This window comes from Ascidia mentula, chromosome 4, assembly GCF_947561715.1.
Source record: "Ascidia mentula chromosome 4, kaAscMent1.1, whole genome shotgun sequence".
NCBI lineage: Eukaryota > Metazoa > Chordata > Ascidiacea > Phlebobranchia > Ascidiidae > Ascidia > Ascidia mentula.
This window is the reverse complement of record NC_138569.1, coordinates 14472907-14493002: the sequence shown is the minus strand read 5'-3', so window position 1 is coordinate 14493002 and position 20096 is coordinate 14472907. Positions and strand designations below refer to the sequence as shown.

At 38.8% G+C, this 20096-nt stretch overlaps 2 protein-coding genes across 2 annotated transcripts; both read left to right on the top strand.

The window, feature by feature from the left end:
- Positions 1-657: 657 nt before the first annotated feature.
- LOC145897555 (GRIP1-associated protein 1-like) lies at positions 658-9636 on the top strand. Its single transcript, XM_082985898.1, has 18 exons — positions 658-933; positions 1213-1349; positions 1443-1557; positions 1698-1839; positions 1983-2146; positions 2394-2538; positions 2820-3018; positions 3136-3235; positions 3347-3493; positions 3665-3895; positions 4241-4453; positions 5017-5208; positions 5484-5657; positions 5969-6059; positions 6125-6255; positions 6693-6909; positions 7176-7354; positions 7936-9636. Exons 1-18 carry the CDS (start codon positions 886-888, stop codon positions 7972-7974), a joined length of 2664 nt encoding a protein of 887 aa, XP_082842024.1. The 5' UTR covers positions 658-885; the 3' UTR covers positions 7975-9636.
- Positions 9637-10204: 568 nt separating this feature from the next.
- On the top strand, positions 10205-20032 carry LOC145897482 (uncharacterized). The gene is made up of 24 exons (XM_082985793.1): positions 10205-10450; positions 10510-10633; positions 10845-10965; positions 11026-11148; positions 11507-11721; positions 11779-11963; positions 12202-12377; positions 12445-12540; positions 12735-12926; positions 13180-13394; positions 13957-14128; positions 14564-14669; positions 14889-15103; positions 15548-15749; positions 15868-16112; positions 16267-16387; positions 16759-16928; positions 17090-17308; positions 17579-17722; positions 18005-18654; positions 18788-18897; positions 18970-19096; positions 19569-19677; positions 19812-20032. Exons 1-24 carry the CDS (start codon positions 10241-10243, stop codon positions 20008-20010), a joined length of 4446 nt encoding a protein of 1481 aa, XP_082841919.1. The 5' UTR covers positions 10205-10240; the 3' UTR covers positions 20011-20032.
- The last annotated feature ends 64 nt before the right edge of the window (positions 20033-20096 follow it).

Below are 20096 nucleotides of genomic sequence, written 5' to 3'. Positions count from 1 at the left end.
TTTTTCATTAAAATAATTAATACCGGCAATCACTATGCTAACAACTAGGGATGCACCGAAAGTTCGGTTTGCCGAATTTATTCGGCCGAAACTAAGGTTTTCGCAATTATTCGGTTTCGGCCGAATATTTCTGCAAAATTCGGCCGAAACCGAAACTTTTTTACTGCATCTAACGCTGATACGCAAAGTTTAGAAAAGGTGAGAATCCTTGTTTAAACTGTACGAATGTCTTCGTTTCTTTTGTTTATTTTCTCAGAAAGGATGAAAATCAAGTTATAGCAGTTGGAACAAGACGAGGTTATTTTTAAGCGCCAAAAAGGCTGTATGATAAGATTAGATCCAATCCAGTACATGTTTTGTTCAAATTTATTGCGATTTTAAAGAGATGGACACCAAAATTAGTTTTGGTTTATTCGGCCGAAATAATTCGGCAACTTTTGCCGAATATTCGGTTTCGGCCGAATATTCGGTTTCGGCCGAATATAAAAATAGCTGTTTCGGTGCATCACTACTAACAACAAGCTCTATGAATTTACGTATAAACAACTATTTATACGGCAATTGCAAAGTCAGCAAAAAGAAGAACAGTTTTTGAACTATCGTTTGTATTGTTGTTTAAATGGCTTACTTGGTTACTATTTTTGTCTTGTCACTTTGTCCTTGTTGACAAACCTGAAGCACCACACACACTTATGAAACTTAAGGTTTATACTTTTTCCTGGGAATTAATTGGTATATGCTTCGGCAGTAAACTTGTCTTGCAAAAAAATGTTGAAAAAATAAAAGCATTTGTTTTTATGCTAAAGACGTGGATTATCTGACAATAAATGGATGTGGAATACGTTTAAAGTTTTATAAAAAGGGAGAAGAAAAACTTTGTTTATCATGGCTGGGATGCAAGCTATATCAAATGAAGAATTTCACAGAATGCAGGTATTATGAACTGTAATATTTTTATGATGAAATTCTGTTCCACTATTTCAAAAATGTCAATACATTCACAAGTTTTTAAATTTAGATCATGTATTAACCTCTATTATATTAAAAAATATTTCTGTATATTACAAACCAGGCCAAGTTTTTAATCATAGACACCCTGAATCAAACAAACCTACTGAACTTGTGATTTTTGAGTTGACTTCTTTTTCCTAGATATGTGTTTGGTTTGTTATTTATACCCATGTAGTATTATGAAATATAATTTTATCTAAGCTTCAAATAATCGAAATGAGGACTGAAGCATACAAACTACAAGATGAAAATAAGAAACTGGTTGTTAAACTGAAGGATACGAGTGAGAGGGAAGTTAGACTGGATAAAGAACTCAACAAACAATTGAAACTAAAAAAGTGAGAAAAATGTGTTTGGATTGTTACAAAAAACAATACTGAATATTGTTTGTACAAACAGGTTTAACAATTCATGACAAACAATGTTTACAGAGCACTTTCAATTATGAACAAAAGCAAGCAAAGCCAAGAATATGAAGCCTTGCTGCTCCAAACGGAGCAAGAATTTAATTTGCAATCTCAGACATTAATGCAAGAACTAACACGGGTAAAATGCATTTTTTTGCACTTTGCGCAATAGTACTGGTTTTGATCTTTTAGAGAGTGTAAACCAAAAAAAATATCTCTATAAGTTGTACTGTTTGTAATTTATTTTATGTATAAGAATGAGCATCTTGTTTACAACAGTTATCAGATAATGTACACAAGCTAGAGAAGGAAAATGAAAAGCTTAAGCTTCAGACGAACTCTAGTGAGGTGGATGGCAACAGCGAATCTGAACTCCGAAGATTGCAAGCTCAAAACACTGCATTGAAAACTAGTTTGGAAGGTGCGAACTATTGTGTTCTAAAATTGCAATTGTTGGTGAAATGTATAATTATATTACACAATGGTAAAAATGTGTAATGTAATTTCTTGCACAATTTGTCGATTCATTCCATTTAAAAGTACTTATTGAATCTCTTTATTCAGCCCTGCAATTAAAACACAAGGAAGAATTGGAGCAAATCACTGCAACCATGCAACAAGTCAAGTTAAACAATGCCTCGACAGATACTCTGTCTTCTGTTGAAAAACCAACATCAAGTTTGTCAAATGGTTCAGACTGGAAAGATCCGCTGTCTGCAATGGACGAGGTTAATACTGCTCTAATTTTGAGCCATGTCATGTTAAACTGCTTCTTGCTCATTTGTCATTTCATAGCATCAAAGTATTACATGGCTGTAAGCTGTCAGAAGTCCAGATTATGCTGCTGTACTGTATCCCTGCAAATATCTTTGTACCTAAATAACTTTTTAGTTAAACTTATTAATTCAGTTAATACTATTCTGTGTCATTCATCCTTCGAGTTCCAAAATTGGAAATCACTGACATGTTGCACAGGTTGATGGTGTATCACCTACAACAGATGATGCATCAATAACTAACCATTCAGAGAACTCCTTTCACTCTGTTGTAAATGACGAGCGGTTGCTGCATGCAGAAGCACAGTGTCAAAGATTAAAGCAACAACTACAAGAATTAAACGGTAGCTGACAATTCCTAATTGTCATTTTTTTAATTGGATTAAACAAGCAAACAGAATAATTTGTAAGTAAATTTGCAAAGTACTGTCAAAAAATCCCAACTGCATGGTGAAATAAGTGTAGGAAATTTTGCACCAGAACATTTTTTTTCTGTCTCACACAGTTCAAATACTTCAAAATAGTAATGATGTATTGTAAATATATTATGATATTTTTTGTACCAAATAATCTATCTAACTCAGTGCACTTAAACACTGTTAACTTTGACTTTTGATTGTTTCAGACATAAAAATGCAATATGATACGGAAAAGGAAGAAAAAGTTCTTTTGCAAAAAGCTTTGGATGAAGAGACAAACCGCAGACTTTCTGAATGTAAAACTCTCAACAGTGAAGTTGATAGTTACAGGGAGAAAGTGGACAGGAAACAGGCTTCATATATTCAATTGCAAGATGAAAAGGAAAAGCTATTTAAGGACTGTCAGTAAGTTTAAACCACCTCTTACAAACAATTTTGGAGCTGATCAGACTGCATTATATAATTGTGCTTTACAAAAATGCACTTAATTTTTGTCAATTTAAAAACATTTTTTACATGCAGAAATAAAGCAAGTGAATTGACTGCCCTTCGTGAAGCAAGCAACATTCAGTTGCAGTCGGAAAAAGAAAAACTGTCCAATGAGATTTCTTCATTAGGCAATGTGCGCAATATACATACCAACATAATTGAATTGATAATTTAAGCCATGGCCAAAAATTTAAAGGCTAGATTTTAATTGAAAATTATGGGGGGTTTTCTCTGTTAATGACAGGCCTTACAATCTTCTCACAACCTACTCGAGCAGCAGCATTCAAGGATGGCAATTCTTCAGAAGGAAGTAGACACACTAGAAGCAGATGTTAAAAATTTATCTCATGAAAAAGATCAACTGCAACAGTGTTTAGAGGAAGCTCAACAGGTACAAGTTGACATGACACTCATGCGTTATTAACACGATGTTACGCCACGAAGTGTTGTGTGTGTACATGTTCTGTATGTGTGTAGGTTCATATATTAATTACTGACGTTTAGTTTAAAAGAGCAATAGTAATATCCGTCCACTTGGGGTAACATATTCTATATTGTGTAGAGACTTTCTTCGCAAGAACAAATGCGCTTCGACCAAAATACTCAAACCAGCAAATTCGAGTCGCAAATCACAACCCTCAACGCCAAATTGGAAAAGGCAGTGACGGAAAGAGATGACGCAGTTACCAAATTTGAGGAGAATGCCCGGGCAAGCGGCGCTCTTCTGCAAAGGGTCGACCAAGTTGAGCACGACAACGAGGCTTTGCGGCGTGAGGTTCATGAAGCTAAAGAGGTAAGCTCGAGTGACAGTGAAAAAGCAAATTACATCAATCCAACTTTTGGTCACGTTTTAAAGACAAGGTTTTGGCTTATTCTGTACCTTACCACGGTTTCTGATAAACTCACCGCTTTCGTCTCTATATTCACGTCAGTCTGGTTTACCAATCAATACTGGATCAATAAATAGATTCACGCGAATCCTTTCCATAAAACTTGCTACAAACCTACCACATACGTTAGTGTGTGAATGCAACTTTATAATGACGACTAGGCAGGTCGCATTCTAAGTCTTGAACACCCTCTGGTTTCATTTTTATATTTTTATATATTGTGCATTTAAACCATCTTTTTTAATCAGCTTGCCGAGAAACGGAAAAAAGTGATGGACAAACAAGCCATTGAATCCCAGGAGCACAACGCCAAGTTCACGGAACGCATCGTGGTAATGCAAGCCGAGTTCGACAGCGTCAACAAACGAACGAGCGAGGCTCACACCGAAAAGCTGAAGGCGTTAGAGGAAACTTGTAAACGCCAAGAGCAGGAGTTGATACGCATGAACCACCAAGATCGGGTAAACTTATATTTCTTTGGTTCAAAAACCATGCAATATCCACTGTCAACATAAAGAGGCATGGTAACTACGTGCAATTGTACTATATTTCTTCAAATAACTTTAATTGATTAACTACTGCAAGACAAACATTGATTCAGCGCAGTGTTTTAGCAACCAGCTAGTTCTATAATTTGCCTTGTTGCGTGGTGTGTCGAATTCGCCCAGCTATAGTTGGTTTTGGTTGCCCGAAAAAGATTGTGTTTGCGTTGAATCGCGTTCTGTGATCCGTGATCACTGGACCGTTTCCCACATCCGTGTTTAACCAAGACACACGCCCACAACACATTTCCAATACATATATTCTATCTCTGCTGTTACACAATTGCCACCCTTAGCCAGAGTGTTTTAAAAATTTCGTTTGGTGTGCAAAGTCGTTTTAACAAAGTGTTATAACAAGATTTGGATTTAAGTGATACTGATGGCGCTTATCAGTTAAGGCCAAATAATCTCACCCAACAACGACATTAGAGCTGTTAATAAACTGTTTTATTTTTGTCATTAATACTCTGTATGCTTTCCAGGCGAAGACGCGGGAAGTCGATTCGATCCAACAACAACTGCGAGACTTACAATCCAACCTTTCATCGATCGAGAACTCACGAGGTTGGTTCGAACGAGCATTGAAAGATGCCGAGCGGGCAGCCGAAGAGAAAAAGGCCGAACACCTGGAAGAAATCCAAAACCTGAAAGCCGTCCACCAAAAGGATGTTAAGGTGCACAGATTGTTCATATTTAGTGCGACATCTGATTTAAACATTTCGGGAGCGTTTGTACAGTGATATGTATGCGTTTCCATCAATATCGCATGACAAGTAAATACGAAATAAGGGAATATATGTTATACGATTTTCCAATCAATGGAGATGACCTTTCAACTTGTGCCGTTTGCCCTATGTTCTGTACCGCTGCTTTGGAAGCAATAATATACCAACAAACATCCAATAACTTTATAAAATCTTTACAAAGTTGTAACAAACAATGTTAACAGGGAATCAAAGTCCAGCTATCCCAAAAAGATGATGAGATCAAGGAAGTGGAGGAGAGACTTTCTCAAGCGAATGGAGAGATTCAGAAGCGAGAGGATGCAAGGGATCGCCTGAAACAAGATATCCAGGATGAAAAAAGCAAACAGAAACTTGTGGAGAAGAAAGGACACACGGCTGTACGATAATACACGCAACTACTTTATGCTATCCACAAAACATAATAATAAGATTTGACTTACTAGAGTTTTCCACCACAATATCACGTACATTTTGGTGAAAGATATTTTGATGCGATAACTCGTAAATCTCAAAAAAATGTTTGTAAAAATGAAGTAAAAAATTGCCATCTAATATTATTTATGTTTAAGGTGTTCCGCGATAAATATATGTATAATATACAATGGCACCTTCCGTCGGTAGCCTGTTTACGTTTGTTCCAGCTTCGTGGGGTAAAACATGATAACGATCTTAACCTTTCCATTTTCAGTTGAAAGACTTGAAACGTCAACTTGCCTTAGAGAAAAAGCGAAACGAAAAACTGCAAGAAAAGTTGAAAGACCTCTCGTCGAGCCAATCCAGTGCGTACACGTGACATTTGCAAAATACTGGTTCTGACCGGTTTTATCTGAATTTTTTCTTGCAGACGTTGAGGAATTGTTACAAGTGGTCGACAATCACGACACTTCAGTCACAGGGGGCGATGGAAGCTCGGTATCTTCATTTAGTTTCCGTGATTTTATGTCTTCAAGCAAACAAAGCGATTCTCACTCCCAGGTGAGAAACTTCAACACGGTTGGAAAGCGTTTTTTTTCTTGCAACTTGCAGCAGCTTGGTTTGTGTTGTTTGAAGTTCACAATTTCAGACAAGTTGACTGGTCGTAAAAGAGTTTTATTTCTCTAATTATTTGAAGTTTTTAAATGAGAAATAAATAAGAAAGTTTTGCCGCAGATTGTGAGACGTAGACCATGTTAACTGGATGATTGTGACTAAGCACCCATAATGGACAAAACGTGTTACACCTATAAACGTTCCAGTTTAACGCCAAAGTTTTGCAATAACTGAACTACAAACTACTGTTAAGCCTATTACTGCATTGTGTACTTTCAACAATTTCTGAAGACTTTGTGACCGGTTCAAATTCGCTGAAAATGCTTATTGTTCCGTCGTGGCGTTTTACCGCACAAACTCTGTAATAAGAAATATTGATACAGTCTGGTACTGGGGGATTATCGTCAACACCGACTTCCGCCGTTAATGTGAGCAAAGCCGAAAGTCGCGACCTTCTTGCGCGTGTCACAACCTTACAACAAGAAAAGTGGCAGTTGGAAGAGCAAGTGCGCCACCTTGAGGAAAGTGCGGGTGCGATGGCCGATGAGTTAATGGAAAAGACCAAAGTTATACAACGATATGTCCAACACACCAGAACAGGTTTTTCTTTGAAGAAATTGTGGTTTACGCCTGTTCTGTTTAATGGTATTTTCTATACTTAATAAACCTAAACAAGTTTCAACGCGTGTCGAGATTTGGTGCTTCATGTACGGCTGTTGTTAAAAATAGACGCTGTGCCAGAAAAACGGAAACGTGGCATTTTTCTTTATTGCAAAAAAACGTGCACGTTGTTTGGTTTCAATTCCTCAGGCATTATTATAATACATATCGATAATATATTCAACAAACATTTACGGTGTTTGCAGACGTTCACAAAACAAAATCATCGAACGAGGAACTCGCACCATCACGTTCGATAGGGAATCGAGTTCGAAGCATTATCACTGGGCAGGATGACGCCGATGTGGCGAATATTAGGGAGCTGAATAGAAAACTTACCAGAATGCTGGAAGAAGAAATGACTAAAAATCACGCTCTGACGCAGGTACTGAAACTCCGCCTCTTTGCATCAACTACTGTCTTTTCAGCAGGCGACATGTACAGTTCACACAATACGCACCTGTGCATTGTTTTAACTGTAAGATTTTTGATGGTTGAATTTCGAGCTTCTTAAAGCTTTGCGTCGTTTAGAGTTTCCTATGGCGTCGCGTAATAACTTAAACCAAGAAAATTTAAGTTTTTTCGGAAAATACGAAGGCAGCCAACGTGTTAAGTCAGCCTTATGCGACTGAAAATTGCACACGCAGGAACAAATCGTCATGATAGATAATAATTGTGGCGTGGTAAGTACGGTGAATCTTTCCAATTTCGTCGCACGCTAAAAGAGTTTGAGAGGCACTGGTTTAGGCATTTAAATATGGAATATATATATATTGGTAATATCACAATGGGCTTTCTGGGGCGATGGTGTGGGGCTGATGACGTCGTCGCGCTAGATTGCTGTAAAATGTTTGTATATATGCTAGACTTCCACCCTTTATATTGCATTTCATATGCACAAGCTAATTTGAGGGTGTGTTCGCTATGTGCAACAACATTCAACATACTTACTCGTGTGCGTTGCAGGACCTCGAAAATTTGTCCACGCAACTTTCGAAGAAATAACTCCTCCCTGGGATGAATTTAAGAAGTGCAATCGTTCGTTGAACAACTCTCTCAAGTGATATTAAACCGGATCAGACGCAGACACCCGGATTCTCTATGGTTAAAGTATGGAACATATTTGTAATTGCTACGATCTCTTGTTACCCACGAGCAAACAATTATCTCCTTATATGAGCCTGTTTCGTGACGTCATGTTTGCCTCATGCGCGCAAATAACACGTGATCCAAAAGCAAAGCATATATGATGCAACTTTTAATATTTTTGATACTTCATGCAATGTATGTTGGAATTCGTGCTTTCAACAAAAGAAAGGCGATCGTGACTTGTATAACAGAATGTCGGTCGGTATTTTTAGTAGCTTGGTGGTGATAGAGAGTCAAAAATAGGTATAGGCGATTAACAAATCGTTTCCGCTTTCACGGGAAGTTGAAATTCTACAAACTGAACCAAAAAATATTGCCGAATTTTTGGGTTTTATGTGCGACACACTGTTTGCAACACCTGTTTCTTTTTCAAATTAATTTTTGTTTTTATTTAATTTTGAATGCAAAGTGTTTCAACCTAAAGGACGAAAGGTGCAGATTCTAACTTTCCTTTTGATAAAAGTGACAAATTCAGTTGAGTGATCCTATTGTATACATAGCAATATTCCTACGTCCCATATTGTCCTTTACCCTGAACGTGTGTTTTTCATTTTCACGTCCACTTTATTCGTGGTACGACGATTTCTCCACTGTGTGCAATACCAAAACCCTCTGTGTCAGAAACAAGGGATCTTTTCTAACCACGGGACCCATCTTTTTGGTTTGTCAATTATCGCTGATATCGTGTGGCGATGCACCAGTATGGAGCTGTATGGCTGTTACTATTTAAGAAGTAATTTGCACAGTATGATTTGCTCTAATTTCAACGACTTTTTCAGAAAATGACGCTTGCCATCTTCAGTGTGTAGTGTCGGATGTGTAATTTATGGGGTAACTTTTTCCCGCAAATAAAAGCCGTACATTAGTAACTTGTTGAAACTGGGGTGTCCAACCCGTTGCCCGCGAGACAATTTACGTAACGTAAACTTATGTCACATGAATTTGCACACCTGGAAATTGTATTGGTGAATAAAGTATTTGGCCATGATTGAACGACAATGAAGTTTTAAACACAATCCGTCAAATACATCCCAAACATCCTGCAGAATTAATTTCAGTGTTATGAATTTGTCGAATGTTTACCCATATGGAGTGTTTTGAAGCCATGAACAAACAATCAAGTGGGTTGGACACCCCTGGTTGTAGTAAGCGCATAAACCAACGTGATAACTTGTTTTTCAATCAATGCAAAGTTGCTCTCCCATTGTTACCGAACATTTTGGGTGCTTCAACCTTTCCCGTATTATAACAGTTGAACAAAATTTTACGTGCTGTGTAGGCGCACTTATTTGGATTCCCTAAGTCGCGACACTTTCTGTACTACACACCACTTGTCATTGATTTTAGATAAAAGCCTGGTGACATCAATGGTTTGTACAAATTGCCTTTAGTTGATATAGTACTTCCTACTTTTTATCACCGTCCGTCATGTTCATGTGTTTATTGGCTTTTGGTTTGTCTTTTTTGCCAATGCTGTGCAAACTCCTCTTACGCGTATACGCTCGCCAAATGCACTGAAAACATGAGAAATATGTGTTGTTTTAATCAAATGTTAGCGCAGGTCGGACTACTATTATGCACATTAGGATGCTCGACTGTTTATCACAGCATTTACAAATGTAATCAGGGATTAGTGTTGTATGTAAGGGGTTTAGTAAAAAATCATGTTTTAGTTTCTGCGAGGAAAAAACACAAATTTTGGAACTCGTTGATTTTTTCCGCAAATTTTGTCATGAGGTAAACACCTGACAGTATCTTTATTAACCAACAAACTTTGAAAAATTTAAAGTGAACCCGTTTTATCTTTTTTTAAAACCTTGGTACTTGCGCAACTGCCAGCGCCGATCCGCTTCTTCACCAATTTCGACGTCGTTCAAAAAAACCTGCTCGACCAGCGTGGACAATTAATACCGCTCGCGTTTCTTCCGCAGATAGAAATATGGTCGTAATACAGCCTGGAAGCCATGAGACGTAATACTAGCGCAGTTTTCGAGAGGCCCGAGGGCATCTGACGAATTTCGCTGCTACGATATCAGCTCGTTCCCGCCGCAAAATCACCACAGTTGACGTGTTGCAACATAGCGAAATGAAATAAGACTGATTCCTATTCGAGGGCTATAGAATGTACAACAAGATTTTTCCAGCATTGCTGGGTGTAGTGTTGCTTGGGTTTGTGAGGTTGGCAATGTCAGACGCTGTGGAGTGTACGTTTGAGGTAACCACTGAGTGGCCAGGCGGGTTTCAGGCCCAAGTCACTGTGCCACTAGTTAAGTCCTACACACTGGGATGGATGATATACGTAATATTTGATATTCCCGTGGACGACTGTGTGGTGAGTTCAACTTGTGCTCAGTGTGATGTGGATGTGTGACATAATGAGTTTTGTGTAAGATTGATGAAACGAGGAGAATTGGAATTTACCCCGATAAGACCAGATATGTTTTTCTCTACGACGAACACAACAAGGAAATATACCCGCCGCAATCGAAAGAACGTCCTTTTCAATGTCGTGGCAGTAAGATATATATTGACTTTTCTCTGTGGCGTGTGCATGTGTTTTACATTTAGCCTATCCAGTAGTAAAAGTGGGTATTTTTTACCGGAGCGATTAAAATATTTCAAATGGGATTACTAAATGAGATTTCCTTGTAGTGAATAAATTGAATAAAATTATGTTTTTGGGTTTAGTTTCAATATTCCATTAACCGATGTTAACCTGTTGACAGAAATCGAAGGCAAACTTCCGAAGGCCGAGGTATTCTTCGTTTCACTCGCATACGAACGTGAAAATGTAAGAGTTGCCCTTAACCGCGCTATCAACGGGGTAACCGAGCCACCGACACCCAAGTATGAATCTGCTCCATATGTTTTGCTAGTTTTACGTAACAGGACAAACTTTTGTTGCAGCCCTGTTGTGACTCAAACAACCAGATCAACCACTTCGACATCTCTGGGAATCACAACAACCACATTTGTGGGGCCTTGGTGGAATCTTGTCAGCACAACAACTCCCACAACCAGAACAACCAGGTTTATATCTGTGAACTTCAAAAGCACGAATTTAAAAAAAAATTTGAAGGAAAAAAACTTAGTATCTAACAATCATCTCGTATTTTTTTGCAATGTTGCGCACATGTTGCAATCTTTAGAGAGTTTTTTAAAGGTAAATAGTTTTAAAATTATTACACCTCAGAAAAATATGCTAACATTTCTTCCACATTCGTCTGTAGGTCCAAAAGTATAGTATCAAAGCTGGCTACAACTTAATAGTAAACATTTTTTCAAAATCCACAATAAAAGGCATGTCAAATACACCTGAGCTAAAAATCCGGGCAATATTATTTGTTCACACAAAATTCATCATTTTTATCTTGAACGTTTTCAACAGAACACCAGAAACCACAACGACGGTCGAACCACCAAACCTGGCCGACTTAAACTTGCGGTACAACCTGCGTGATGTCTTGACTAAGTCTTTGTTGTTCTTCGAATCCCAACGGTCCGGGCTCCTTCCTCCCAACAATCGAATAGCGTGGAGATCACATTCTGCACTGAGAGATGGTTCAGACGCAAACCATGACTTGAGTGGTGGTTATTACAATGGTAAGAAAACTTGTTTGGTGTTATAGATCAGATAATTGATAGGTTTTTCTATTTCAGACGGGGGTTACATCAAATACGGGTTTCCTATGGCTTTCTCCACTACCATGATGGCGTGGGGTTTGCTTGAATTTCGAAACGCTTATCTAGCATCCTATCAGATTCCACACGTCATGAACGCCCTCAAGTGGGCAACGGATTACTTCATTAAGTGTCACGTGTCTAAATACAAGTACTATGGTCAGGTATGGCTGCGTGTTCGTTTTTAAAGAATACAAACCAACAAAAAAATTATAGTCAATTGCATGCATATTCAGCCAATATTCATTTAATTTGTACAGTATTTAATCTATACCCGAAACTTTTAGAAATAGTAAGTGAAACCATTGATTGAAAAATGCAAGAGATGGAAAGTTGACAAAATATTTAAATTGAATTTTTAATGAAATTATTTTGCTGATGTAAAACTTTACTTTTTGTTAGGTTTCAACTCCAAAGATTGACGAAGCTTACTGGGGAAGAGCAGAAGACTACAAGAAAGTTCGGCCTTCCTTTAAAATCACCAGGTTTCAGCCAGGGTCAGATCTGGCTGCGGAAACAGCTGCTGCACTTGCAGCCACAGCAATGGTTTTCAAAAACTCAAACTTAACTTACTCGAGGTAAAGTTTTGCGCGTGCGCCAATACTGTATAGTTCACACAGCTAATTGATATCGTTTATTTGTCAGACTGCTGATAAAACACGCAAAGGAACTTTACACATTTGCTGACCGATACAGAGGGTTGTACCACGAGTCCATTCCTGAGGCCGCCCAGTCTTACAAGTAAAACGCGGTTGCTTGTTTTCCGTTCTAGATATTCCAATATCCGTCATGACCTTGTCATAAAGAAATAGTTTTTTTCATCAAAATATAGAATTAAAGTATTAATAATGTTAATATTGGCAAGATATTGCGTCTCCGCCCCCTATATCTTTTAACAAGCTTTTAACATAATTATTAAAATATTATTTTTGTAGGTCATGGAGCGGCTACTGGGACGAACTGGCATGGGGGGCTGCTTGGCTTCACAAAGCTACGGGGGAGCAGAAGTATCTGGATTTGGCCAAACACCGATTTTCGAAAGACACGAATAAAGACGATGTTACAACGTTTAGTTGGGACGACAAACGAATAGGTGCCGCAACACTTCTGGCACAACTCACCAACGAGTAAGCCCAAGCAGCATTTTCCTTTTACAACTTAAAACGCAAGTTTAATATGAACCGCTGGTGTGGCCGGTTATGTACAATATTGCAAGATTTCAATTTGACTTCATCGATCTAAACTGAAAAGTTTTTATATTTATTATTTAAAAAATATTTGTGAACCCAAACCATTGTATTCTGGTTTATTTTGGTATGTTCCGTCATTACTCATGCAATGCTGAGTACAAATAATAATACAACCACACGTTGTCTTCAGAAACACATACAAATATCAGATATCGGACTTTTGTGACTCCAAGCTTCCCAACGCTGGAGGTGTGTACACCCGCAAAGGTCTACTTTATGTAAGTGAGTGGGGGCCGAACAGACATGCCGCCAACATAGGTGTCATCTGTCTTATGGCGGCCAAAATGGGTTTGAGGTCGGATCCGTTTCGTCGCTTGGCTCACAGTCAACTTTCCTACATCTTGGGTGAGTGGTTGTCGTATAATAAGCACGGGTAGTGCATTAATTTATATTCTGCTCATTGTAACGGGAATTTAGAAGGTAGTTTCACTCAAAGATATCTAATTTGTGAAATTCCGAGGGCTTTAACATAGGTAAATTTTTAAACATCTTTTCGGTTTTGTAAATTGTGGCAGTAAGTGCTGTACTGGCCATCGACTTTTTCGTGTAGTTATAATGGCACAGTTTATGGCGACTTCACCAAAAGAATGTAATTCATGCAAATTAGAAACCTCTGTATGTAAAACAGTTCTAACAAAAAACAGAAATCAACATAAGATTACGTACTTTCATGGGATTTTCCAACAGAGAAATTCAATTAATTTTTGGTGGTTTGTATTGAATTGTTGTGTTTCGTCATGATTGCACCATACACAGTTTTCAGTTGCGCATTGTTGCAACATTTGACAACATCCGCAGAATCGCTACATCACATCTGCTGGTTTTCAACGGCTGCGCAGCGAATCGCCTGTGTATAACCAAACCCTCCACACAACACACAAAAACAAACAGTTTGTGTTTATTATAGGTGATGGTGGTCAAAGTTACGTCGTGGGTTTCGGGGACAACTTCCCGCTACAACCTCACCACCGAGGCAGCTCATGTCCCGATCAACCCGCCACATGTACTTGGGCTGACAAGGAAGCTGACCGTCCCAATCCCAATATGCTAATTGGTGCAATGGTTGGAGGCCCCGATAAGTAAGTTATCAATCTTAAGAAATCCGAATGTAGAAAGTGCATATGTAGAAATGACTTTATGCATGGAATGTGGGACTCTTGAGCTTCAAAAAACATTTGTTATCTTGCGCACACAAATCACTTGCTTTTATAATTTATCAGCCTGTTATAATATAGGTTCACATTTTTAGTCATAAGGCATCGTCACTTCCTTATTTTCACGAATTATTCACTTCAATAATTACAAAAGTCAGTCTTTTACAAAAGAATGCCAATCAGAGAAAGAATTTAACACATATAGACTGATACGGCACGTTTATTAATTTCACTTCAATAAGGAATACCCGGCTGATTCTGTATTAAATCAAGTGCTTTTGTTCGCAATTTCACAACCAATTTTTCTCTTTTTAACCCTTTTTTTCAACCAGCCGTTTCGAAACTTCTGCCTGTTTGTAGATGGGACAAATTCGACGATTCGCGAGACGATTTTCAGCAGAACGGAGTGGCTTTGGATTACAACGCTGGCTTGCAGACGCTGGCAGCCGGTATCTTAGAATTGCAGGTAACACTTGATCAGCACAACCATTAGCAGACACTAGTTTGTTTAAAGTTGTATGCAATTTGGCATGATAACAAAGACTGCATGTCTAAATGGTCAGTTTGTTGTAGGCTACAGATCGAATAAGACTCATATATAGCGGCACTCATATATTGTAGAATTCATAGATATTTATTAATTTGTATAGATATCATAGATGTTTGTCGGTTACATTTTACGTAGGTCACCGGTCAAACTTTCTCGGAGCCCAACCCAGAAGAATTGCAGTCACAAATCTTGCGTAACTTTGCCGTAAAACACGATTACGACGAAGTTCTTCGAAAGTCCTTGCTTTTCTACGAGGCACAACGTTCTGGGGAACTTCCGCCCGATAACCGCATTCCGTGGCGAAAATCGGCTTTCGTCAATGATTCAGGTTCCAATGGCGAGGATTTAAGGTAGACACTATGTACATTAGGTGCTCTTGCATTCGAATGACGCATCGTCTTACATAACTTGGAATACGTACATATATGAAAAGTCAAATTGCAAAAACCAAAATTAAAACGGCTCAATGGACTAGATGCAGCTAATCCTAATCCGTGGTCGCGTTATTTCATTTGCATGTAAACGCTTTTCGAAAAGCGGTCGAATAATCATGCTTTATGCAAAATAATTAGTGCCGCATGAGACATGAATGAACATGAATGTTTATTTGAAATACTTTTATTTGTTTTTTTTTAGTTTTGTGTTAACTTGGAAAGATTTCTGTAATTCATTTAATTAATGCAAAGGTAAAAAAATACGCAAAAGTGGACATATCCTTACACACTCGTACTTGCGAACATTTTACGTTCAGCATTAGAAACGATCATATCCTAAAAGTTTCTTAAACCTCTCAGTGGCGGATATTTCGATGCTGGCGACTACGTCAAATTCAACTTCCCCATGGCTTTCACCACCACCGTGCTGGCGTGGGGAATGCAGCAATATCGTGAAGCATACGAGGAAGCCGGAGAGATGGAAAATGCGATGAAGGCGATAAAATGGGCGACTGATTACTTCATCAAATGTCATGTTGCACCAAACGAACTGTACGCTCAGGTATAGTCTGCCGTCAACATCAGTAACACTTTAGTTCTTCTGCTGTATACTTGGCGCCAATGAGAGCTTTACCTCAATGGATCGAAAACTCTCCATAACTCCAACTCTGCTTCTTTAGGTGGGATCGGGCAAATTGGATCACAACCACTGGACGACTCCGGACAGAATGACCTCCGTCAAGCGACCTGCGTTCAAGATCACTTCATCTAAACCGGGAAGTGAACTGGCGGGTGAAACCGCGGCAGCTTTGGCAGCAGCAGCCGTAGTTTTTAGCAGAGTTGATTTTAATTACTCCAAGATTCTCATCACCCATTCTCGACAACTCTACAACTTTGCAGTGCAACACAGGGAAATTTACCACAGGTTAGATATTGATATGGTGGAGTCATTTATAACTGGTAAGAAGCGAGGTTCGGATGGCCAGTAGGCCAATTCGCCATTCGATGCGACTAACAAACGCAGTCCAAGTGGAATGTTTTTCTTAGCTAATTTGGAAAGTAACCGGATGTTTTTGTAGATCTGTTCCTGATGTGAAGCTGTTTTATCGGTCGTTCTCCGGCTTTCATGATGAGTTGGCGTGGGCAGCAACATGGCTTTACATTGCAACACAAGACAGATCATTTTTACATAAAGCAGAGGTAATATTTTCAAGCTACGAACTGTTGCTAACGAAAGCACAACAGCAAACTTATTTCAGTAATTACATCAAATGCTTTGTTTATGGCCAGTGTGACTTTCAGCTGCAAGAAGTTTGTTGAAGAGTTTCCACAAAAAAGTTGACAACGTGTTTTGTAAACCACTATTGAGTGTATGGTCACACATTTTAAGCTAAATGCAAACAAAACTTTTTGAATGTTAAGCAATTACATTAACTTTTGAGGAAAAGAATTGGTAAGGAGATTTTATCTTATAAACTTATGCCTCAGTCCTTTGAGGATACAAATTTTGCTTATTCAATCACATTGCCGCTTTAAGTTCCTCTCATTTACTTTTTAATTATTTGATAAAGGAGAACTATCGTCAAATCCCACCAGCTTCTCACAATCCTCTGAGTGGTTTCAACTGGGACCAAAAGACTCCAGGTGTTCAGCTGCTCTTGGCACAAATTACTAAAAAAATGACCTATATTAAAGCGATAAGACAGTTTTGCAACAAGTTACAACCTGAACATGGAGCTCCGTAAGTTTTGCAGTCGAATGTAAAAAACTATTTTTAAACTATAGCCCTATGTATGATATATCGTCACTAGTTTTCCATTTTGTTTCAAAATTGATTTGATCATAACTGTGTGTTCTTCAAGAATGCAAAAAATCTTATAGTCGTCTTTTCCTACCCCACAGGTACACCCCGCGCGGGTTACTTTTCCTAAACGAGTGGGGTCCGTTACGTCATGCGGCCGGTGCAGCGTACATTTGCTTGGGAGCCGCAAATATCGGAATCGAATCGGAAAAGTTTCGAGAGTTTGGAAAACGGCAAATTCATTACATGTTGGGCGACAGCGGTCTGGGAAGTTATGTGGTTGGTTATGGAGCGAATCCTCCGACGAGGCCTCATCACAGGTCGGGGTTCTAACTTGTTTCTAAACTGCGATTTCCCAAGGAATTAACATCGGGAATTTAATTAGAAATACTAGTCTTGCCCCTGAGCGCCAGTCGAAATTAGTTTGGGAGTTTATGCCGTGTAACTTTTCAAGTTAGAATGTCAATTTTTAAATTTCTACGGGTGCTTTCTTTGTAACAATCCAATAAGAATGATTTGCTTTTTGTATTTGTGAACCGTGAAAAAAATCAAACGTCCCCCAAATCTTGGCAAACAATTTCTTTTGACAGGTCTAGCTCCTGCCCCGACAACGGTCAAGTTTGTGGATATGAGGCCCGTGACACTCAAAACAGTAATCCCCACATTCTTTACGGAGCTCTCGTTGGTGGGCCGAATATAAATGATGAGTTTACCGATGATCGCACGACTTACAAGTAGGTTGCATTCCCTGTTACCCAATTTGCATAAAAATCCCAATTTGCGTAAAAAAATGTGTTTCAATTCATAAAGTATAATGTGGGTCACATCTAAATTTTTGGATTTTTTTTGTTTTTTTTTTGTTTTGTCAGACGTAATCATTGAGTTGGCGAAGCTTTGTCGCTTTTACATTTTATTTTTGTTGCTTTCATAATTTAAACAATTTATATTTGTATAATTCCATTTTAAAGCTGGTTTTTGTTTTGGATTAACCCAATCTGCTCCTCTTGCTTTTACAGGACAAACGAAGTGGCCCTGGACTACAACGCGTGTTTCCAGTCCGCCATCGCCGCACTCAAATATCTCGAACTTCACCCGCCGCCAACCACCACACCTGAACCTACAACTTCTGTCACGACCCCAGTACTCGAAACCACAAGAGCAGTGACCTTCGACGATGATGCACTTGACGTCACAACTGCCTCAAACGAGTTCGGCGAATTTGACAAAGATTACAACGAAATTGATTGGTCACTCTACAATAGTGAAAATGACAGTATATGGGGCAACGAAACTTCCACTGCGGCGGCGTCCACGGTTTTAAACGTAACATCCTTAGCAACGCCTAATAATTCAACAGCTTATGCGGCAACACGTGTATCAGTTGCTATTGTAAACTCAACTCATAAACCTAATACCACTTCCACGCCTTTGTCCACTTTCCAAACATCCCTTTCAACTACAACAACATCGATGTCTCATGCTGTGATGCCTTCTGATGTGACAACAATTGTAACCACGTCAAGTACAGCACCGACCCGTACTGTAATGACGGTATTGCCCACAACATCCACGAAGAGTCTTTCAACTTTATCCACACCGACCCAGACTCCTAAGCTAATTGTGATTGGTGAACAATCCACTACAGAGAAGTCACTTATATTTAAAGGTATATGTGACTTTGCTTGTATACAAATCAGACGGTGATGGTAGTGCAAAATAAACTCACCAATTAAAACTAGATATTTTTATTCGCACAGATTATAATGGGCAAAAATATATATCTCATGCTTTGCTTTCAGGTGGTATTTGCAATCCGATTAAAGTCTTCAATTACTGTGTAATAATCAGAAGCCACTTTCCGAAGCATCCCCTAAGTCGGAAATTCAACTGTCGCTATAGTGCATTTAAGGTAGGTCAAAAGACATTTCGCTTCACACCAAGAACTGTCAAAATATTGGAGCAACGTGTTTCTGTATTACAGGACTGTGTTGCACGATACGATCATATGTGCACAGACCAGTGGAGTTACTGGATTGTCTGGAATTCCGACGCCAGTGACAAACTTTACTTCACAGAAGCGGAGTTAAAGTGCAAAGAGATTGAGGATCGTGAGTTTATAAAACATATTTTTAACCTTAAATTTTCCATTTATTCCACACTTCGCGGTATAGGATATCCTTCAGCGCGAAGGTCCTAAACCTTTTCTGCATTACTACGGACCGATTTAACGAAAGCGGTGGTTTTAAAGAATGACCGTCAAGGTTTAGCAGATAAACACAGTATAAAGAAATAATGATGAATGTAAAATGTACGCCTGCTACAATACTCGTTGTATCAGTAAGAGAGCCTTGACAAGGACAACACCACGTGACAGTCATTTGGTGACTGGATTAGCGCACAGCCTGTATTCGTAGCTGCGTGTTATTGTATTCTCAAATCATGGCAAATAGTTTTTTTTCGGTACAGATTGGTGTCGGCCGAGGCCCGGTGTTTGGCCCCTGTGTAGGATTCATTCAGCTTTTAGGTCGTCAAAAACAGCTGAACAATATGCATAGTGGAAAATCATGTTTGTTGTTTCAGAGGACAAGCAGAAATGTTTAGTTAGAGGTATGAAAGCCTCATTCGACGAGTGCATGTTTCAAGTCCAGTCTATACCTCTTCAACGTCAAAACCCAAACACGGTTTGTCGGTAAGTTAAAAAATCTTTAGAAATTCTAAAATAATTTTGATAGAATTTCATGTACTTTGAAAACTTGATATCTCAAATATAAAAGGGATCCCCGATGGAGTGGAAAGCTCTCATAAACCAGCTTTCCCTTGCAGGTGGGACGCCTTTCTAACTTGTGTAAATGCCCAAGTTGGCCATTGCAAAACCACGTGGAAAGTATGGAAATACTGGAATATAAACAAAGGGAATCCACACTTTACCAAACAGGAAAGGATGTGTTCGGCGTGTACCCGATTGTATTCAAGGAACAGTTTATTTGTTGTTATCGGTTTACTTGTCATGATGTTCACGTGACACTTAAATGATATCTAACTGGTTAATATTGTCGCTGTCAACCACTGTGTGAAAAGAACCATTTCCATGGTAAGATACCGCAAGGC